A 24,041-nucleotide genomic window follows, 5' to 3' on the forward strand; every position below is an offset into this window, starting at 1 on the left:
GCACTACCCCAGTTCTTCAACGCCACTGACTGTTCCATCCGAAGAGTCTGATGTGTAAACGTCACTGCTGTCACTGTTTGCATCACCTAACTGAACAATCACTTTATCAATTTCAATGTCAAAACGCACATCCTTATCCCAGTATTCGTTCTCGAGTGTCTTGACGTGATTGCAAATCGGTATCCAATCTTCTGGACCCATTCGGTTAATATCTCCTCGCAAATTTTTTTTACATTTGCCAAATTGCAAGTAACATTCTTGAAGCGACTTCTTCTTTAACTTTAGCCCATATGCTTTCTATCGGATTCAAATCCGGATGATAAGGGGGCAGACGAAGTAATGTGTGGCCACTATTCACCAATAGTCTGTCTGCCGAGTACTGCACGTGCGAAGGTTTGTGCTTCTTTATGAGATTATACAAGTTTGGTTTAAGTATGTCGCTAGTAAAGGAAGTATTCTCTTTACTTAACCACTGCTGCATTTCCGATTTTGTCGAGGTGGAGGTAGGCGTTTTATTTACTTTTACATCACAACAACACTGTTTGGTGGATGATTTGGTATTAATTGTTCGGTGAGCCATTTTTCATAATTATCTTATTCATGTTTTTGTGATAATCCCCTGTTGCCTGGTGCGACTTCCACATTGCAAGAGCATTTGGGATAAAACCCTTTTGGCCACCTGCGTGAATCATTATTAATCTTTGACCCTTCGCAACAGGCACTAGTAAACCATTTGAGGACATGTCACTCCACATTTTATTTTTTACATGAGACGACAATATGTACGACTCATCCATGTATATAATTGTGCGTTCATCGTTTCTATATTGACGCATGCTCGTGAGATATTCTATATGTTTTTGCCGAATATCTGATTTTTCTATTAAAAGTAAGCGCTGCGATTTTGTTTTCTGCCACCTGAATCCCAGCTTCTTCAAAGTCGTCCTTAAGGTTGTATTGCTACCTTGGTAATTTATGTCATTCTTTAGTTTACGTCGTACAGTTTCGACAGTCGGCACACGTTTTTCAAGTAAGTAAAAATTGTACACAGTACGTCGTACCACAGCTTCATCAAAGGTGTCAAGTTCGTGTTTACATGTTTTCTTTCGCTTCTTGTTGGGCGTCTCGAAAGATGTTCCTTCACCAGCTTCATTCCTCTTAGCCTCCCTTTTAATTGTTTGTACAGTCGTGCGAGACACACCCGTCACCTTAGCTGTTCTCAGATGTGCTTTCTCTAGTGAAATGGAGGGTTCCTGCAATCGCGCTTCATTTTCCATAAACTGCAGAACGTTATAGACGATTTCCCGCGCCTGCGAGTGCAGTTTTTTACTCTTAACTTTTGACAACACTGGAGGCATTTATGTATAAAGTTGTACTTTACTGAAGTACTGCACTACATATGCAACACTGGCTCTGAACAAAAGTGATACACTACATGCACACAAACCTCAGATCCAAACTGTAAACGAAAACGTTTAGTAAGTACCACGGATGTGTTAACGAACGTATTCGTCGGATTTCACCGAAGGACTAAGTTTTCACTCTGTGCAGTAGCGTGTAGCCCCGGTTATCAAGTTACGCATTATCTCTCACTGCCGCGCCACGTCTGCCTTCTCCAATGTCGGGACTCACAAACACACAACGATTTTCTAACCGTCACCCAGGCTCGGAGTTATACTTCCACCTCGTATGATGGGCGCAAGAGCAGTGCAGTTTACGTTACGAAGCGATGCACCGGTGCAGATTTAAGGTAGCCTTATCTGATCGGCGCCCTGGAGCTGACGTAATTCGCGTTCATACGCGCGTGAATGAGATGCTCTCGTGCAACTAGTGCGGTGTCGTCTCCAAGCGAAGCTGTCTGAACCGGTTTTTGTCGTGAACAGAAAAAGAGATCAAGAGACTGTCCTAGAATGTTATGGCTTTCAAGTATATGTACTGAGATACAAGGGCGCCCATATGATAATTTGTAGGGGGGGGCCAGACTTAGGGGTATGAAGTATTTTTAATATTTTGGAAGACAACTGCGGCTTGTTACTAGCCATAAAATAGTTCCAGTTCTGACCCTATTAAAATTTTTTGTCCTGTTACTAAAATACTAGACTACAGTACTCATTCGCCATAAAAAATCTATATTGGCTACTTTATTAATTAATTATTAACTATTTTATTGAAACAAATGAATTTTTAGCAACAAAAATGCAGGAATACAGTCCTTATACTTTTGCAGCGTCTCGGGTACACGGATATCAAGAATACAGTCCTTCAACTAATTGCTCTCTTTACCCATAAATAAATGTCGCGTACAAATTAAATTAAAATAATTATAAAGTTTAAAAAGTGTTGGTCAAAAGATTCAACTTTGGGAGAGAAGCGATTTAAATATGTTATCACAGTCAGAAAACAGTTGTTTTTAAATGTAACACCTGAACTACGCTTATAATTATAGTCAAAAATTGTTTCACAATTAAATGTATATTACTATGTTTAGATATGAATCATAATTGCTTATCATTTAGAATTAGCACAGATGGATTCAGTAGTCGAGGACTATAAGTTTATTTAGTGATAGAAAAGCGCAGAAAAAATTAGTTTATTATTTAACTAGACAATTTAACCAAACAGTATTTAGAGGTTAAGGAATTAAGTGACACCAAAACCAATGAAAATAATCGAAAATTTCTAAATGCTGACATAACTCATATATCAGCTTTCCACAGAAGAGTTTAGTTCGGCGCAATTAATCCACACAAAACAACTGGACACTATGTCGACGCATATTTTAAGAATATAAGAAGATCCACGTCGCAGTATAATTTTTTTTTCGTGTCGTGTGGTGCGGGCCCCCATTTGTGGTGCGGGCCCATAGGCTACAGCCTAGATAGCCTGCGCGTAAATACGGCCCTGATAAACCCTTAAATAACATGTTCAGTACTTAACTTCAGAATTAAGAGTACATTAGAACCTCGATTTTACGGAGCCCGGACTCAACGAAGCCGCGATTTTACGAATACATTTTTCAGGAACCATCTAAAATTCGGAAAATTTGACACCAAAATATATTTAATAAAAAATTTAAAAAACTATGAAAACATATAAAAATATTAATTTTAATGCACAGCGTATTCATATTTTTAAGCTAATACTACATCCATTTACCGTTAGTGAATATTGTATACGTTATTGCGTCATCAAACTCAAAATCGAAAAGAAAAAAATGGACTAGGTACACTATTTGTCGCAAAGTTCGAAATTTCTTCGATTGAAAAATTATGTCAAGGCTGTAAAAATATTAATTTTACTGCAAATGAACTATACTCAACATTCCTTACCCATTCCAACATTTCCAGCTCGTGAGCATAGCAACTGAGCTTGAAACCTTGTGAAGCGTGAGAGAAAGAAACGATATTGAGTACCTAGCTACTTCCTCTCCTTTCCGCTAATATCCAGCAACCCATGCCATTAGGCATTATCTTGACATGTGTCGCATTCATTACCTTCGCTGCATCGGTTTCCCAGTAAAAAACGCTCAAAAATGGTATAAGTGACGCAGCAAGTAGACGTGACGAGCGGGTTTTTAACTAAGCTTTTTTTAACTTACTATACAAACAAATAATTCCCTATGGCTATCACAAATTCAAGGGCTTCTCGCACTAAAATGTACTGTGTTTTTAATGGATGTCTGTCGTTACAGAGCAGCGTTTTTCTTCACCAAATAAGCCTATGATTAGAGACCGTAAATATTCGTGGATTCCTTTCGAGACAGGCTGGAATCCAAACTCGTTTAGCTTAATGCTGCGTCAGTGATTGGACCGCAATTTACCTGAAGGACTCTGAGCCAATGGCAAACACTCAACAAAAGAAGTATCGAATCATAATAATCGCAATAAACAGGTGTCCCGAGTCGGTAGCCAATAGCCAGGTGATATTTGCCCGAGTACATAGAGAATCGTGGAGTATATCCTAGTGGTCATTGAAACCGCGAATTTTTCCAATCCCTACCTATGATCACTTTTATGAAACAATACAGGTGTACACTGAACTGTGTGCTTGTTCTCCTCGATTATGTTACTAAAAGTGCGTTCATTAATATTTTTCAAGCCGATCTGTTAAAGATTAACTGATAAATATGATAAGGTGAAGTCCATAAAAATGCAAGGCAGGGAATTCTTCCAGCCATGGGCGTAGATCCCGGGGGGGCCAGGGGGGCCCGGGCCCCCCTGGAATTAATGGGCCCCTCCTTGGGGGGGCCCACTTCGTGATTTTAAAGTTAATGGTGTACACAACATATATATCAGATTATTATTTACAACGACGACAGACACTTTGACATGCTTTGCATTCCTACCTTCGAGTTCCGTAGTTATTTTCCCCTACCCCTTCTGCGAAAGCCATGGTATGGAGTTTTCCAGTGAGAACTTTGAAACCCTTAATTCCCAGAAAACGTTCATTCCAAAGGAAGAAGCTAGGGTAGGGTTCCGTTAGCTTTTCCTCCCTATTGTTACCCACACTACCTTGTCATCTGAAACGACAGTATTATAGGTTTCAGGTAGTCTGTTTTTAAAGTGGTTTTGCTCTCGTGTGCCCCAGTCTTCTGCTTTCTTGGCAAACATCAACATGGATAAGTTCGTGACGCGGAAGAAATGGAAAACATAATCTGATTCTCACCTGATAAGCTTGATTGTTTTATAAGTAGTGACTATTATTTAGGTAATATATATTTTATTTAAGTGATTATGTAACGTTATTTTTTCCAGTAAATAAACAACTTAATACTTTAACAGTAATTATAGCAGAATTTAGTTTATTTACGAACTGAAACTTATATACCATTTTCTGGAATTTTTTAGCTCATCTCCATTCTGTAAGGCTAGCTGCTCTGTACGTTACATGTGAATATACATGGAATAATTTTTTTCCTCGTCAATATGGAATTTAAAATCACTCCCCTTTTATTATCAAACGATAATTTTCACAATTCATGGCCGATAATCACTTTATAACATTTGTTATTTGATAACTGCAACACTGCACGAGTAAACAGAAGTAAGAGTGAGAAAGAAGTATTTAAACGTTACACATCCGTATTTAAGTTAATAAGGAAGCAAACGCGTCTCTTTAATAACTAATCAAGAGGCATATTTTAACTAAATAATTCACTGCCAAAATACTGATTATACTAAATATAAGCCGAGAAATGTATGTGGTTCAATTAGCTGTAGGATAAATTTCATAGTTCTATCTCCGAGATTTTTCATTTGTGTCATTAAATTTTTTTTTTCTTTTTTACCTGGTTGATGCCTTTACTAAATAAAATAGTCTTTAAGAGTTTTAATATGATTCGATCGTTCATTTGATGTTGATCCGTTTATTAGCTGTGGCGCTTTGGGTTTTTAGGGCGCAGTGTTATAGCGGCAACAGAAATACATCATTTGTGAAATTTTATTCTGTTTTCACGTTTGTTGTATGGGAGCCCCCCTTAAATATTTGTTTTATTTTAATTTAATCATTTATTTTTAAATTGAAATTAGAATAAACACTTTTGGAAAATGGTAATGTATGGGTGGGGTGTTATCTATTTGCATTATATTCACGTATATTATTTTTATAGATTTTTTCATGGATATTTTATGTATTTAGGTTAGCAAATTATTCAAACATGTTTGAGAGATCACTTCTATAGTCATTAATTGATAATTACTAAAACATATGTTGCTCTGCTTTATTGTTAATATCACTTACGTAAAAATAAAGTATATAACATACGAGCTTAATATCCAGAGAAGACTTGTTTCGGTTGACCTCTAGCGCAAAATTCTTAAATTAAATTCACGGGCCCCCCCTGGAAATCCTACAGATTTGCGCCCATGCTTCCAGCTCATCAACCCTACCCTGGATAGTCTCGTCTGTGTTCAGTCGTCTCTGGCAAGGAGTGGACAAGTTTGCAAACTCAAATATAAATTTATTTTAGTAGCACGCGTCTTACGAAAAGGAAATATATCCAAGAAAGGCATGTCGGACAACCTACTGTCACCACACAAAAGTTAACATGATGCAATGCGTGGTGCAACTGTGTTTAGTCGCTGTGATGTCACTTTTATATCACTCGTGCAATGAGGCAAGTTGTGGAATGCTAAAAAAATAAGGGGAACGCAGGGGAGGGTAGAGGGAAGACGGCAGTCATTGTTTTTACTATTTTATATTATATATATATTCCGTTCAATAAATTATAACATGTATCTTCACGGGGTGGGGTGTTTAAAATTTTATGAAGATAACGATTTTACGAATGCAATCCAAGCGACCGTGAGCGTACGTAAAATCGAGATTCCAGTGTAAATTGCTTCCGAGTCTACTGAAGGTAGCGGAATCCTTATCCCTTTAAACACTTTTGAAAGGGAAAAAGTGGTTTTCCTCTAAATTCAAAATTCCAACATAAATTTTACGTTGTAGACTTTTCTGAACAATAATTCTTATTTGAGTAACTTTAAAGGTGTTAGCTTACCTTAAAATTTGTGAATATTCTGAGCGGATGTGACGAATGAGGAAAACTAAGAAACACTACATAATAACAATGGTTTTTATCTTTACACTTTTCACTGATTTATTTACACTTAAGTTATCTTTACTGACTGAATACACTAAACTAAATCTAGACCAGATGCATAAAACTGTAGACCTAAAGACTATTGAAAAATCTGTTTTGAGATGTTATTTGTGAACATACACATTATTATGACGAAAAAGTAGCAAAACATTTCGCCGTCTACAAGTACATGTCAACTGTCGCGTCGTCTAACTCTGACTTGTCTAAATCTGTTGCGTTGTGTTATCGAGTGAGCTTGGGCAGGATTACGAAGGGGAATGACTCGCCACGGGCGTTGCGCTTGAACAGCGTTTTCTCCCTGTTCACAACACCTTATATCGCAGCAGCAGAAACTAATGCTTCAACTAACATAAAAAATGAAGTAGACATGTAAAAAACGATATACAATAATATCTTCGTGTTGAACCACTTCTACATAATACCGAATTTAAATAATTTTCTTTAAAGTAAAACACCTGACTACACTATATATTTTTTCCTTCCCTGAAAGCTAGGGGGGGGCCACGGCCCCCCCCCTGCCCCCGGGTATGGGCGCCCTTGCTGAGATATAAACACCTTAATTAAAAAAAAAAAAATCACTAGTTTCAAAATGTGAGTGAGCACCTCGGTAACGAGCAAAGTCACGTGTTCTCGTGTTGCAAATACACTTACAATTACAAAATTCGCACGCGTGATAAATATACGCAAGTTTTGTTTTGTACTACATTTCTGGACGCGAATCTCACGTAGTTTCCGCACCCGCCGCTAGAATTCACTGCCGGAGCCGCTACGTCGACAACAGAATCATTCGATTTGCAGACAGACATTTAAACTATATAAGGAAACGGCCAGGGCTGGCGCGTCCATACAGGCGAACTAGGCAACCGCCTAGGGCGCCAAGTAGCTGGGGGCGGCGCAGCACGACACATAACAGCTCATATAATATGTTTAACGATTATTGAAACTAGACGAAAATGGATTTTTGTAACACTTTGGAATGTTTATATTGATATAAGTAATTATTTAAAGTCCACGGTGACCTGTTTATGATTTGTAATAAGTAAAAAAGTAAAAAAAGAAAACACAAGCCTGCTTACATTTGATTGTTGACAAAATCTTAGGTTTACGTGATGTATTTAGAGGCAAGGAAAAAACATTTTTTTTCTAGTCCCCAGCTTTGAACATGATTATCGAAAAGGAATTGTATTACAATACTGTCCGTCTGCTTAATATTTGGTTCGCGCCATCCGCCACAGATGGCAGCACTGTGGTTGTTATCAATTTCCGTTCCTTGACTTCCGTCGCATTCTCGAAATATTCCCACCAAATGCCGTATAACGAGAGCTAAGATGTTACACATCAAAAGTATAAAAACTATATCCGAATAACAACTATCTTACCGACCGTTAATACATTTTCTTTTATGCTCAGGCGCCATTCTGATATCCATAACAGTTTCCAAACCACGAGGGTTCTCTATTTGTTGTCTCAGGTAGGCGGGTAACATACCGGCAGCTACAGATCGCAGAGTAAATGCTGCTGTAACAACGTGTATTGGCTGGCATGTTTTTGAAATGTGCGCGCGCTTCATTTTATTTACGAAATGCAGTGACAAGTGTTCGTTATGTAGGCGGGTAACATACCGGCAGGTACAGATCGCAGAGTAAATGCTGCTGTAACAACGGGTATTGGCTGGCATGTTTTTTTGAAATGTGCGCGCGCTTCATTTTATTTACTTAATGCAGTGACAAGTGTTCGTTATGTTCGTTAGCGATCCCGTTAACTCGGCGAGCATGATCCGCGCAGAGTTACGAGATGATTATCGCGGATCCGCGCGTTTGTGCCTTCGTGCGGGTAACGGAACACGGACCGTGTGCGTGGCCAGTGGCGCGAGGAGAACAGTTGCGCGGGGGGCTCATGTTCTCGACAGCCGGCGCGCGTCACGTTTCTGACTGACTGCTTCACGAAGGGGACGCAGCACAACGCCGAACGTACAATAACGCCGAAAACCATAACGCCGAATGCCAAATTGACTACAACGCCGACAGCTAGAAAACTGCTGTGTACCACAACACCGAATTACCTCAACGCCGAAATACATTAACGCCGAAAAATGTCCTTGCAGGACTGCCACAAAGGTTAGGTTAGGTAAGGTTAGCGCACAAATTCATTCAGTTTTTTTCATTTTGCTCCTGTGGCCCCCCCCCCTCCCTACAGCAACTTTTTTCGGCGTTACTGTATTTCGGCGTTGTGGTACACAGCAGTTTTCTAGCTGTCGGCGTTGCGGTCAATTTGGAATTCGGCGTTATGGTATTCGGCGTTATTGTAAGTTCGGCGTTGTGGTAACGACCCCTTCACGAAGTTCAGCTTGTGGCTCTACGTTGACCTAGAGGACTATGAGCCAACACGCGACCTTGAATTGAATACAAACACCTCACACGCAACCCAGTTATGACATCTCGCAAGTCAGCGACCAATTAATAGGTAATAAGAGTGGGAATGGAATTGTCCCAGTGGTAATAAAACCTTTGAATTTATCCATTCCTTTTTAATTGCATATGGTAGAGCTATACAAAATTAGCATTATTTTCTGGTACCAGGATATACTCCACACACACTTGCACACGAATACGTACCGGTATGGCTATTGTCAATTGGCTGCCGGCCGGATTGCGTGTTATTGGGAAATTTGGAATGTTGGTGTTACGAGTCTGTTTTTCGGGCCGTGTCAAAACTACGTATGGTCGCTTAAAAACAATACCGCCTAACTGACATTTTCAACGAAATTGACTGTTTTGTTACAGCGCATTGTAGCGGACATGTCGCAATTCACCGATACAATTCTTACTGCGAAAATCCTAGAGATAGCAGCACCTTCGCACGAAAATGGAACCTTGTGAACCGCCTAAATACACAAAGCGGGCATCGCAGTAGTTTCCGCGTTGAGGTAATTGGAGGAGTGTATTTGGTTACCCTCGTTTTATAGTAAAAAAAAAGTATTAAAGTGTTGTTTTAAGTTTTAAAAAAAAATAGTATTTTATGAATTACACATTATACGCGCTTGAAAACAAGTGTTTTTTTTTTTACTCTCCTGTAAATCTTGTGAAATGTAAATCAGACGGTATTGTTAGCTAAGCGACGCTGTATGATCCAACGAGGACGCTGTTCAAGCGTGTAATGGCAGGCAGGCATTCCAGAGTTTCGCCGGTCCCTGTAGCTCACGCGAGCGCGTAGAGACGACTCGACGGCCGCACTCGCCGGGATGTTGACCCTAGTGGGACGGGGACCAGGGCAAACCGGTCGTGTGTGGGGCGCGACCCGCTCGGGCGAGGATGGGCAAGGACCTGCCGGAGTGTTTTGGATGGTTTCCAAGGGCGTGGGCCGCTTCGTCCCGCCAATTTGCCGCGCATGCGCACCTGCGTCCGCCCGCGCGGCGTGCCATCCGCCACCTTCCCCCTCCTCTTCACCATGGCCAGCCCCTCCCTCCCCGTCTCGTAGTACCCGTCCCTCGTTTCTCATTTTAAACCTCCATGTAAGTTACCAAAACTTCTTCATAGCAATGTGCAAAAAAACAAAACAAAAAACCTCGTAAAAAGAAAAAAAAATGGTTGTCTGTAAAGTCGGTTTACGGACGATAGTTTAACGCAACAACGTCATAACAATGCATTGATGAAATGATTGCATACTTCCATGAATATAATTGAATCATTTTTATTGAATTATCACTATTTTGTATGGATACAAAGGAGTGAAATGAAATCTACAATTTAATTGATAAATTTAATTTTATTTGCACTCATTAATTCAAATATGTTTATTACTTTAACGAAGAGATTATTTTAACTATAACTTTTATATATGTTTGCTATTTAACTTCAAGATCGTCGAGAATGTTTTACGCTTTTTCGCAATTACACATTTAACGACGAAGTTTGTTCGTCGTGAAATTAAACGTAGAATTTAATATAAAAATGCCCTTGCAGTTAATAAAATAAGTATTAGTAAGTTTAAGAAAGAATTTCGGCTTTAATCTCCAACCCAGACGCTCGTGGTGCGCTGGGACAGAGATTAAAATTCGTCGAGAATATTTTACGTTTTTATGTCTTCCAGTGCTCAAAATGATATGTAACTGTGGCCTCGGACACGAAATTTTATTTATAATTCATTAATAATAACGCCCCTCGCGATAAACAAAGGAACATATATATTAACGAGTGCCTGGTTGCAGCAGAAGCGGGTAGATAGCGCGATTCGTTCGGTTCGCGTTCGTCACCATAGATGTCAGCACCGTAGGAGAATAATATTATTTCGTTTTTATAATACGATTATATAACAAATACGCATCCCAAATACACCAAACTTATTTATAATGTGTTACAATATTTTTTAAAACATTGTGCAAAAGATCCCGGGTGTAATTTGAATTATTATGTGTAACTGTAAAACACCATTGTTCGTACAAAAACGTATTTGAAAATTCAACATTACTTTTAAATAATCGTACCGATTTTGCTGAAAATCGGTGGACGATCGTTAAATTACATACTATTAATAATTCAAACGACGAAAACATGATTGAAAAGTCAAATCGATGGTTGTTCCAATCGAGTGGATGAGAGATAGATGCGGCGCAAGCGTACAATGAGCGTAACGGGACACATCGTAGTGGGACAATGTGCGTTACGGGACAATTTTTCGTGCGTGCAGCCGGCGTTCATCGATTTATTAGAGGTTGTCACGTCAAAATTAAAGGGCTTAGTAAAAGTTATCAGTTAACATTCGTTCATAAGATGTTACGTTTTAAATGGCAATGATTTATTTTTGTCAAAACTTGTATATTTTTACTAGCTGCAGTACCAGGCGTTGCCCGGGCTAACCACAGGAGGTAGGCCTACTTTTTTTTTCTTTCGAAATCAGATGTAGACAGTAATAATTGTCAAGGAGAAGGATAGGAAGTTTCCAAACCTTACTATATGAACGTGTGGCGGACATAGAGAAATGACACACACTCACTTTTTCTATGTCTATGACCTATGATTTTCTGTTATAAAAAAATTAATTTACACACGGCGATTGGTTGAACTGCATAGAAGTTGATGCGCTGTAGCGCCATCTAATTAAGAGTAACAAAAAGAAATGCATATCATATAATTATCATTGGGAAAAAAACACTTCGATGTGCCAACTTCCATGGTGATCGCTGATAGGTCAAACGGTTATCGGAGTTTATCAACGTCATATATACCAACATGCATTTTTATGTATACATATTACTTTCGAATTTATACTATTTCTTGGGCTTTAACTACGAACTGATATGCTGTTTCTGAATTGAATGTATTTTTTCAACTGCAGGAATCATACGGGCAATATCATTAGCTGTAGTCAGGTTAGGAAAGTACCGGTATCTATAGTTCTCTGCCTGGCAACACTGCCTCGCGCTCTCGCGCTTCGGCTTGCAGCGTCACAGGCCTGCCAATGGGACGGACGGTGTGTTGTTTCCCTCCAGCAGTTTGGCCCTAATGTGTTGTCCGAATGGAACGGATCGATTTTTGTTCAGATATTGACAGGATCAGCTGGAACAAGAGCGTACGCGGAGTTTAATTTCATTTCCCCACTGTTTGCTTTCAAATTCTTTCCTTTTGTTGGTTGGAATGAAATATACTTGTGTGTGTGTTTTTATAAAGATTACGAGGCTGGAATGCATTGCAGGTCATGCCCCATTCATCTCCATGTCTAACATAATGGGAAAAACTGATACTAAAACTGCGTTTTTTTCTCCGATAATTTTACTATTTATATTGTACTAGCAGAACCCGGCAGACGTCCTGCTTGTGTATATTTATTTTATTTTTTATATATAAAAACTAATGTTTAAAATCTATGATAAAAAATTGGAAAAATGAAAGATAACTTATAGTGATAAGATTTCATTATATTTATTGATATAAACTATAAACCTTTTTAAACAATAATTCACTTGAATTAACAATATTTTTAGGCTATTCTATTTATTATGTCATTGAACTAATCAAAAATAATTTAAACTGATACTAACAGCAAGCGTAACGCAAGTTGATAAACAATATTTTTTTGTTTTTCTGATGAGGTTATAGAGTTTTTGGAGTTCCTACAAAAAAAAGTTACACGTTATTATTGTTGTTTTAGAATTATTCTGGTTCGTGACTGCATTGAAGTAGCTTGGCTTCTGGGTTGTAGCCGCGTCCTTGGTTAACCAGTAGGTAACTGCTCCCTGATGATGGCGACTGCAACGTCGATCGAAACGTCGATGAATTCGCCAAGGACGCGGCTAAAACCCAGAAGCCAAGCTACTTCAGACAATGGTCGTGAAAACCTGCGAACATTATCGTGACTGCATTGTTTACAGCACGCTGCAAGTACTCTGTTCGATGACTGTGTGTGTGTGCGTGCGTGACTGACAGACAGATCCTTCCGCAGGCTCTGAAGAGAGGCCAGGAGGAGAGCGACTTGGAGAGGATACAGGACCTCTTCCCGAACGACTTCCTGCGACTGTACGACAAGGATGTGTACACCATGGTGAGTGGGGCTGAAGCATGGATCCTTTCCTTACATCCTCCCATCGTGCAAGTGCAAGATAGATAACTAAGCTGGACTTAACAATGATCCGTCTCATCCGTCCGTCAATCACTTGACCTGCAGCCAATCAGATGGCTCGAAGAGTTCCATCCGTCCGTTTTTCAAAACCTTGCCAAGCTTTAACTTTTGATGGGACGGACGGATGAAAGTATAATCTCAAAAATATCTCATTGTCTTTATATTCGAATTTTTTTTTTAGTTTGTTTATGAGTTAAGCTGCTTCCGTATATTTTTAACTTGCTTGTGAAAACGTTTTTGAAGTTTGATATTTGAAAAAAAAAATTGTCTGGACACAAAAATAATTAAATAATGCACGGTAACTCTACAATTAATTAATTTTAAAAAAATATTGTTTTGGAGTTTGTCTTTTATCATTTATATGTGCTTATCATACATGATCGTCAAACTGGTAAACCCTTACAAGATAAATTTCCTAAAAAAAAATATAAGCCTTAATAGTTGTTGGCAGCATCCAATTAAAAAAAGTATTATGATAGACATGCGGATAAGTGTGAATCGCTCGTCTTGCTGACGGGCGGACGCGACGGGTCATTGTGAACCAAAACTTTGTGATAAAGATTCCCTGCTGCTGATGGGTACGTAAAAATAAACTGGAAATGGGCAATGCACCCCATCTTCTAATGGCGAGCAGGATTTGTTTGCCAATTGAGTGTAGCTCGCGAACCCAGCCAGTTGCATATAACTGCACGTGATGATTGGAGACCTGGAAGATGCGCATAGTTTTCTTGTGCCGGCATAGAATCCACACGCATGTGTGTATTCCTGGGATTTTTTTTAGGGCGTTAAAAAAAACCGAGATCCAGTTACCAAAGATGATCAAGTGTTCAAACATTTGCATTCTAGCATTGAATATATATTCAATGAATATAAACTGACGCCAAATAACAACGTGGATATTGCGGTCTGTAGTAATGGTGTTTGCGTATAGGTAGAGACCGGAAAAATCCGCGGATTCATTTCGCATTAGGCTAGAATCAAAACACGTTTACCTCTTCGCTGTTTCTGTGATTTCTCTTCGCGATAGGCTGAAAAAATAGACTTTTGATTTTATTCTGCTATTGGCTCTCGGTTGATGTGGATGACTTTAGGCGAATGAGAAACCTTCAAACAAAGAAGTATCGAATCACATGCAACCTATGTAAACGTCTCACAAGTCAGGAGCAAATAAGCTCGTAATCATTTTTTTTCGAGTAATATATATTTTTTAATCCATCCTTAAAGTCATTTAACTCAAGAGCGTACGAAAGGGATGGGGGAGATGGGAGGATATATCATCCCTCGAGATACTAAGGAGCAAAAATCATGCAAAGAAATTGTATCACATTCACCCCCCTGAGAAATGAAATTCTACGTACTATCTTGATTGAAGCAGCGAATTTTTTCCAGTCCCCACTTGTAAAAATGTAACAAGCAGCTCCGCGCTCTAGCTGGTGAATAGATGAATTAACTAACATCGGGAGGGGACGAGATGAGAACGGAGAACTGACTGAATGAGTGGGCTGGGAGACAAGAGCGCCTCGAGAAAACATCCCCGCCGGCTCACGGCAACGTCCGCCACATTTCCCTCATGCGAATGAGTGTTTGGTTGTCCCCCTGAGGAGCACTTGGTGTCGGTGAGGAGTGTATGAGGGTATGAGGACTGGAGGGCTAGTGTGCGCTGGAGGGTATGAGGACAGGAGGGTATGAGGGTATGATGACTGGAGGGCTAGTGTGCGCTGGAGGGTATGAGGACAGGAGGGTATGAGGGTATGGGGGCTGGGGGGCTACAGTGGCGCTGGAGGGTATGAGGGCTGGAGGGCTAGGGTGGCGCTGGAGGGTATGAGGGTATGATGACTGGAGGGCTAGTGTGGAGGGTATGAGGACTGGAGGGCTAGGGTGGCACTGGAGGGTATGAGGGTATGATGACTGGAGGGCTAGTGTGCGCTGGAGGGTATGAGGACTGGAGGGCTAGGGTGGCACTGGAGGGTATAAGGGTATGGGGGCTGGGGGGCTACAGTGGCGCTGGAGGGTATGAGGGCTGGAGGGCTAGGGTGGCGCTGGAGGGTATGAGGGTATGATGACTGGAGGGCTAGTGTGCGCTGGAGGGTATGAGGGCTGGAGGGCTAGTGTGCGCTGGAGGGTATGAGGACTGGAGGGCTAGGGTGGCACTGGAGGGTATAAGGGTATGGGGGCTGGGGGGCTACAGTGGCGCTGGAGGGTATGAGGGCTGGAGGGCTAGGGTGGTGCTGGAGGGTATGAGAGTATGAGGTCTGTAGGGCAAGGGTGGCGCTGGAGGGTATGAGGGCTGGAGGGCTAGGGTGGCGCTGGAGGGTATGAGGGTATGAGGTCTGTAGGGCAAGGGTGGCGCTGGAGGGTATGAGGGCTGGAGGGCTAGGGTGGCGCTGGAGGGTATGAGGGTATGAGGTCTGTAGGGCAAGGGTGGCGCTGGAGGATATGAGGGCTGGAGGGCTAGGGTGGCGCTGGAGGGTATGAGGGTATGAGGTCTGTAGGGCAAGGGTGGCGCTGGAGGGTATGAGGGCTGGAGGGCTAGGGTGGCGCTGGAGGGTATGAGGGTATGAGGTCTGTAGGGCAAGGGTGGCGCTGGAGGGTATGAGGGCTGGAGGGCTAGGGTGGCGCTGGAGGGTATGAGGGTATGAGGTCTGTAGGGCAAGGGTGGCGCTGGAGGGTATGAGGGCTGGAGGGCTAGGGTGGCGCTGGAGGGTATGAGGGTATGAGGTCTGTAGGGCAAGGGTGGCGCTGGAGGGTATGAGGGCTGGAGGGCTAGGGTGGTGCTGGAGGGTATGAGAGTATGAGGTCTGTAGGGCAAGGGTGGCGCTGGAGGGTATGAGGGCTGGAGGGCTAGGGTGGCGCTGGAGGGTATGAGGGTATGAGGTCTGTAGGGCAAGGGTGGCGCTGGAGGGTATGAGGGCTGGAGGGCTAGGGTGGCGCTGGAGGGTATGAGGGTATGAGGTCTGTAGGGCAAGGGTGGCGCTGGAGGGTATGAGGGCTGGAGGGCTAGGGTGGCGCTGGAGGGTATGAGGGTATGAGGTCTGTAGGGCAAGGGTGGCGCTGGAGGGTATGAGGGCTGGAGGGCTAGGGTGGCGCTGGAGGGTATGAGGGTATGAGGTCTGTAGGGCAAGGGTGGCGCTGGAGGGTATGAGGGCTGGAGGGCTAGGGTGGCGCTGGAGGGTATGAGGGTATGAGGTCTGTAGGGCAAGGGTGGCGCTGGAGGGTATGAGGGCTGGAGGGCTAGGGTGGCGCTGGAGGGTATGAGGGTATGAGGTCTGTAGGGCAAGGGTGGCGCTGGAGGGTATGAGGGCTGGAGGGCTAGGGTGGCGCTGGAGGGTATGAGGGTATGAGGTCTGTAGGGCAAGGGTGGCGCTGGAGGGTATGAGGGCTGGAGGGCTAGGGTGGCGCTGGAGGGTATGAGGGTATGAGGTCTGTAGGGCAAGGGTGGCGCTGGAGGGTATGAGGGCTGGAGGGCTAGGGTGGTGCTGGAGGGTATGAGAGTATGAGGTCTGTAGGGCAAGGGTGGCGCTGGAGGGTATGAGGGCTGGAGGGCTAGGGTGGCGCTGGAGGGTATGAGGGTATGAGGTCTGTAGGGCAAGGGTGGCGCTGGAGGGTATGAGGGCTGGAGGGCTAGGGTGGCGCTGGAGGGTATGAGGGTATGAGGTCTGTAGGGCAAGGGTGGCGCTGGAGGGTATGAGGGCTGGAGGGCTAGGGTGGCGCTGGAGGGTATGAGGGTATGAGGTCTGTAGGGCAAGGGTGGCGCTGGAGGGTATGAGGGCTGGAGGGCTAGGGTGGCGCTGGAGGGTATGAGGGCTGGAGGGCTAGGGTGGTGCTGGAGGGTATGAGAGTATGAGGTCTGTAGGGCAAGGGTGGCGCTGGAGGGTATGAGGTCTGTAGGGCAAGGGTGGCGCTGGAGGGTATGAGGGCTGGAGGGCTAGGGTGGCGCTGGAGGGTATGAGGGCTGGAGGGCTAGGGTGGTGCTGGAGGGTATGAGAGTATGAGGTCTGTAGGGCAAGGGTGGCGCTGGAGGGTATGAGGGCTGGAGGGCTAGGGTGGCGCTGGAGGGTATGAGGGTATGAGGTCTGTAGGGCAAGGGTGGCGCTGGAGGGTATGAGGGCTGGAGGGCTAGGGTGGCGCTGGAGGGTATGAGGGTATGAGGTCTGTAGGGCAAGGGTGGCGCTGGAGGGTATGAGGGCTGGAGGGCTAGGGTGGCGCTGGAGGGTATGAGGGTATGAGGTCTGTAGGGCAAGGGTGGCGCTGGAGGGTATGAGGGCTGGAGGGCTAGGGTGGTGCTGGAGGGTATGAGAGTATGAGGTCTGTAGGGCAAGGGTGGCGCTGGAGGGTATGAGGGCTGGAGGGCTAGGGTGGCGCTGGAGGGTATGAGGGTATGAGGTCTGTAGGGCAAGGGTGGCGCTGGAGGGTATGAGGGCTGGAGGGCTAGGGTGGTGCTGGAGGGTATGAGAGTATGAGGTCTGTAGGGCAAGGGTGGCGCTGGAGGGTATGAGGGCTGGAGGGCTAGGGTGGCGCTGGAGGGTATGAGGGCTGGAGGGCTAGGGTGGTGCTGGAGGGTATGAGAGTATGAGGTCTGTAGGGCAAGGGTGGCGCTGGAGGGTATGAGGGCTGGAGGGCTAGGGTGGTGCTGGAGGGTATGAGAGTATGAGGTCTGTAGGGCAAGGGTGGCGCTGGAGGGTATGAGGGCTGGAGGGCTAGGGTGGCGCTGGAGGGTATGAGGGTACGAGGGCACGAGGGCACGAGGGCACGAGGGCATGAGGGCTATGGTGGCGCTGGTTGCAGAAGATGAAGAGCCTGATCCGCAAGCGGTCGACGACCGCGGCGCGCCTGCAGAGGGCGCTGTCGGCCAAGGGCGCGCGGGAGGACGAGGTGAAGGAGCAGTCGCCGGCGCCGCGGCCGGGCCAGCCCAAGAGGCAGTTCCTCATGGAGGCGCCCGTCACCTTCACCTCGGTGAGTACCCGAGTACCTGCACACGGCTGCACCTTCGCCAGACACCGTCCGCCATGGAATATCTCCGAGATAACTCCAAGTATTTCTTAACAAGACATGCCACATAATTTTATATTTTAATTGATGATTCATTCAAGAATTATTTTTATCAAACCACGGAAAGGATAACGAATATTAAATAATTTTTAGTATCCTTTATTAAAGTCGATACTGGAAAGCTATTCAGGGAAGGTTTGCAAAAAACTTTAACTACTGGAGGTACTGGGACAACACAAAGCATTAATGCCCGGGAAATAATCCGAATCCAGTATTACATCGAACACTATTTCGTAGTGATACAGTTTATTTAATGTAAATGTACAATTTACAAAAAGAAAATGTACAGAGTACATTCTGGAAAGTCGTAACCTGTAATTGGTCAGGGAAAAGTCATGGAAATTTCTTAGTGATATTAATTTGAGGAGGAAATTCCAAGCTCCGTTTTCCAGATGTTTTTTTAGTGTTTATTTATAAACACTGTAAAATAACGACTGCAAGGTTGTGTTTGAACTAGTGCGCTATAGGAATGGCGGATGCTGTTTTTTTATTATGTTTTAAAAAATTGTAAATGGGTGAATTTTTTGACAATTTCGTTCGGGGGAATTTTATTTTTAAATTTTGGTCATACAGTCATATAACGTTATGGAAAAGTTAGGGAAATATTGTTATATAGATTTGTGTCAATATCCTGTATTTATATAACTGGGTTTTCGTAGAAACAACTCCGTATTCTGACTTTCGATTAGAGTTCATGTTTCTCGTATGAACAAGGTAAAACACACACGTGCAAGAAAAACCAGTGTTTTGGCAGTAGTCTTAAAGTTTTTGAATGTTTTGCTTGCATACCATGATCATTCTTGTGGACTCGTGTTTAAATACGTAGACAAATTTACAAAGGACCAGCGTTCTCCGTACAATTAGGGTGTAAAATTAAAAAAATGTTGTCGGTGTTCGCTTTTCGCTGGGCTTGCAAACCACGCGACAAAACTACCGTGGTTTATTAAACAAGCGAGTCACGAGACGTCACCTACCAGGTGTCTGTACGTCACCAAAAAGACGATAAAGTCCCCAAATAAACAGCAACGGTGCTGAAAGTCATACGTAGGCCTTTGCCAACTTGCATTGAGTTTTCGGAGACTCACTGCTGTGCTAGAAATATTTGGATTTGTTGATTTATATAATGTGGAAATCATCCCTGAAAAGATTTTAGCTTTCTAGCATAGACATGTGCACGTTTATGCCAATACTACCTTCATTTATTATGGTTTGCCTTGCTTATACATATAAAATGAGCTCGTGACATATAATAGTTATAATAAAATGTTATTGAGAAAGTACTTTAAATTGGTGCACACAATATTTGTAGACTCTTTATCTTAAAAAATTTAATACTTTTGAATAAATATCTCATGTGGTTTTTCCATGTAAACATGTGCGATTATTAACAAGTTTATTTAAAAAGCGTCCTTTGTATGTATTCAATGTGCGATAGTTTAACAAGTTAAAACGTGATGCGTGTGATGAACTTAAAACCGCAAACTTATTTACATATAACGTTTGCATATTCTTTAAAAAAAATTTCGCAACACTTCACTTCAAATATGGAAGGCGGAAACGCAAGCCAAAACGCAATAAGTTTACAGTTGGCCGATGCGTGCGGTGCGTTTCTGCGTCTTGAGTGATTTACAAACAAGTGTTTGAAAGCTTTGCTATTTATCTTTTCTTTTTCTTTTTTTCGTCTGGCGTGTTTTGAGATTTTTCGTTTCCTGGATTTAAAAACCCGTCCTTAGGATCTTCATCCGCGCCGTTATGACCCTGTCACATTCCGTTTCCCTCGAACTCAGCGCCTTGAATGGCACATGGCGACGCTGAAACCTCACAACCGCGGCCATGTTGTCGTTCAAGGGACCTAATTTTTCTATGCCTCGAAGATTTTCGTTTCGGGCGTGTTGTAAATGTTCTTGAGAGCAAGGTAGTGGCGTATCCTCTACACACCCACCCCTGCTTCATATTCAGGGTGTCTACAAACAAACACCCGGTGAAACAATTTAGGGACTCTTTCAGAACTATAACACAGGATATATTTATATATATTAAATAAACAAAACTAAAAATAAGAAAAAAATAATACGAACTGGTACTAATTCGTAGGAACCTTAGAGAGCTAAAACATGTTCTGCGATAATTTTCACATTATTAAGTTGACAGTGCCCTAATTATAAATTTTAATAGTATCAGCTGTAAGCGTTTTAGATTATTGGTTCAAGATCAAAATTAAAGAGTAAATCAGTTTTGCATAAACGCATGCGCGAGAATTGCTTTGTTTTTTTTTCTCGCTTGCAGCACTACCTACGCAAAATGGCGACTCCTGAACGTAATTTACCCAATTAGTAGAGGGTGAACGTGTAAAATTTATTTCGCAACAGGATGGAGCCCCTTCCCATAGGAATCTCTTTGTACGAGATTGGATGAACGTCGAAGTCCCTGACCGTTGGATTGGTCGTAATGGTCGAGACGACAGAGCTCTTTTTCGCTAGCCTCCACGTTCACCTGACAGGAAACCATGATATTTTTTTTTTCTTTGGAGCTTTATAAAAGATCGGGTCTACTTTCCCCGCTACCTAATTATTTGCGAGTTGAGACAGAGCATGAAGAGGCTATTGCTTCCAAAGTGAGGGAATAATTGGACTTTGGTTTGGATGTGTGCCTTATAACTAAAGGTATACATATTTAACTTTTGTAAGAAAAACTAGGTTGGTTTCCCTTCAATTTGATGTATGATTTGTTGTAAATAGTGTAAATTAAACTGTTATAATATACCATTGAAACTGGGACATCCTATATTTATATTCAATGTGCGACTATAAACTGAAGCGAAACGTCAAAAACCAAAATGCAAGTTAGTAAATGGTTGCTGGAAATTGAAGCTTCGTGACTTTCAACACCGCTACTGTCTGTTGCGAAACTGCTTCATGACTTTCGAGACCTTTAAGTACCCTGGTATCTTGCAGATGTACCCAGACTTATTATTTCGCTCTCGTTTTAGATTTAATCTTGGCTGTTATGTACTAAATATGTTGAAGTCACGTCTCCTGTCCTTATGAATAACTACACGTAGATCTTACTGCAATCTTCGCCATAATTCTGTATTATATCCTACTTGCAGATGTGCAAAACTTTTAATCGATGTTTTTTTTTCTTTCCATTGGAAGTTCTTTTGTACCGTCGGGTTTGTAAGCAACAAAAATGAAAATGAGTTAGTTCTTAAATTTTTTTTTTCTCTTAGTCTAGGTGTTTGTTTTTACACTCGACTGTTTTTATTTTGTGAAACACCATTACGATTTTTTCAAAGTTCAAGGCATGCACACAAATTAAGCACACAGCATACTTACGGGTGTTCATATAAGACGCACTTATCATGAGCCACTAGAGATAAAGTTCAGACAGTGACATTATACACTTAATTGCGTGTCTATTTTTTTTTTTACAATGCGGCGATGATAATTGTATGTAAGTGTATGTCGTTTTGGTACTCTGGGTTCTCTAACAGGCTAAAAAAAAAAAAACTTAAAATATTAAATTTTTGTATTAAAAAAAGACGATTTAGCGAATAAAAAATGAGCTTCATTAATTCTTCTTACTCCACTAGTACTCAGCGTCTTCTTTCAGGATTAGACTATCGCTGAACTCTCTCTTCAGTTAGCCTTCAGTTTGTGGCCGTCACATGGCAATATACTACGAAATACTTTCAAATACAAATGCCCAAATACAATAGTGACTCATTTATTTTCATTGAATTGTACCTAGTGGTATGTGTGACCAAAAAAAAACGTGTCCACAATATGTCCCAGTCATTTAATGTTTAGGACAAGCATAAGATGGTTTGGAGTTACACTACATGGAATGTTTATAAAAATTGTTTATAACGTTTTGTTTGCATAGCATTCAGTTTCTGGTTCTGGATTGTGCTTGAGGGGCCCGCCTAGTCAGAGATGTATTTGTGTCGGTGAGGCGGGATGATAGGCGCGACGCTCGCTGGTGCTTCTAGCGCGGTGTCGCCTCTAGACTGGCGCGCAGTCTTCTCGTCGTCACAGGACAACTGTGAAATTTGAGTGGTAACCATAACGTTATATGGTGGAGAAATGAAGATAAAGGTGTAATGCAAGGCTTTCAAGAATTTATACCAGGCGTTTAATGTCTAAAATTTATCCCGGAAACATATGTTTTAGCCCTGTTCACTCTTCTAAAAATACGGTTTAAAAACGAAATACGGAAACCCTTTCTTCTGAAGCTATACGCATTGTATGTGTGCCCGGGTACAATGTAATTTCACTTGTACTTTTATAAGGATAGTCCTTGGAAACTTAGTCGCAAACGATATCACTTGTAAAATTGAAAGGCAGAGATTTGTACCTAGGTTTGTGGCGAGGTGGCGTAGTGGTGAGGCACTGGACTCCTTATTCCAGAGCACGTGGGTTCGAAACCAGGCGGTGCCGTCCTGTGTTCATTGAACCCCGAAACCACTCCATGCAACTTTTGGAATGAATCTTTACTTATAGGCCCTGGGCGATTCCTTTCCCGATATCCCTGATTTGTTTATGTCTCTAATTACCTCCTTGACGATGAGAAATTAAACTCAATTTAAAAAACTCAAGTAAGTCCCTACGTGTTTTGACCAATCGACACGACCGTTTCTTTCGAAAGAACTGAATACATTTTTCCCCCTCTTATTTTTTCCTTGTAGGGAACAGTTTGTGAAGATAAGTATTGCCAGAAGTATTTACGGATATACAGAGCCGCCGCAGATGTATTCTCGAAGCCGCGGCAGATAAGAGATGTTTGAGGAAGCCGACATGAGTCGCGGCAGGCCCCCCCAGATGTTGGCGAGGTCACACAAGTGAATCACTCCCGGTAAATAAGGTCGCGATCATTGTTCTGGCGTCCACCGCAGGCTCTTGCTTTGTTCCAGCAGATCGATATGTCATTGTCATTGATCGTCCGCGTATTGGTTTTCATTTCTCCAGTATGTAGTCGATGTGAATATCTACTGGTCAATGTAGGGATGATCGGGAAAAAACGCCATCTTAATTTGAACAGGTTTAGATCATAAAGTATTTTTTTTAAATTTAATATTGGAAATTTGACTTTTTTTTTAAGGCATAGTACATAATTTAATTTTGTACTTGAAAGTGAAGGTGACTGGCTGCTACGAGTTGTAGTTTACCTTGTGAAGTCATTAACGTTTATTTTAAATCTTTTTTTGAGAGTGACTACTAGTATAACAATATTGTCAATATACATTTATAAATAAAATAGAAGAATCTCTGACTGTGTGGTCTCTGTCTTAAAAAAAGAAAATTTGCTATATTACACGAACAATTATGGTTACGGTCGAAATACTGTTTGTACACAAGATGGCGTCTGTATGTTCCTTAGTATCCACATTATACTTGTAGAATTTAATTTATACAACTCGAAGTCTTCACGAAAAATATGTATTCATATAAAGATATATATATATATAAAGATATATATATATATATATATATATATATATATATATATATAACAGTGTTAGGTAAGAAGTCAACGCATGCTTTGATTCTCATCGCAAAAATTATCTAGAGTTATTAAACAGTCATCAAAACAGTGAAATATTGTTTGCAGGACCATCATTGTAATTCTCCCAATCTGCAGGCACTTATTGTTAGTGAATTAGCACTGCAGATTACCACCTTACAGCTTGTGAACTTCACATGATTTATTTAAGCGGCTTTTATTAATGCTTTCAAAACTATTACGCTATCTTATCAGTCGAATAACATTTTAT

At 42.0% G+C, this 24,041-nt stretch overlaps 1 protein-coding gene across 6 annotated transcripts in view; it reads left to right on the top strand.

Moving 5' to 3' along the window:
• Positions 1-24,041, top strand: part of LOC134542613 (rho GTPase-activating protein 20-like) — a 927,095-nt gene that overhangs the window by 845,459 nt on the left and 57,595 nt on the right. For all 6 annotated transcript variants that reach the window (XM_063386995.1, XM_063387000.1, XM_063386996.1 and 3 more), the window contains 2 exons: positions 13,043-13,141; positions 18,005-18,172. In XM_063386995.1, coding sequence (XP_063243065.1) covers positions 13,043-13,141; positions 18,005-18,172 — 267 coding nt within the window. The remainder of the gene's footprint in view (positions 1-13,042; positions 13,142-18,004; positions 18,173-24,041) is intronic.

This window comes from Bacillus rossius, assembly GCF_032445375.1.
Source record: "Bacillus rossius redtenbacheri isolate Brsri chromosome 9 unlocalized genomic scaffold, Brsri_v3 Brsri_v3_scf9_1, whole genome shotgun sequence".
Lineage (NCBI taxonomy): Eukaryota > Metazoa > Arthropoda > Insecta > Phasmatodea > Bacillidae > Bacillus > Bacillus rossius.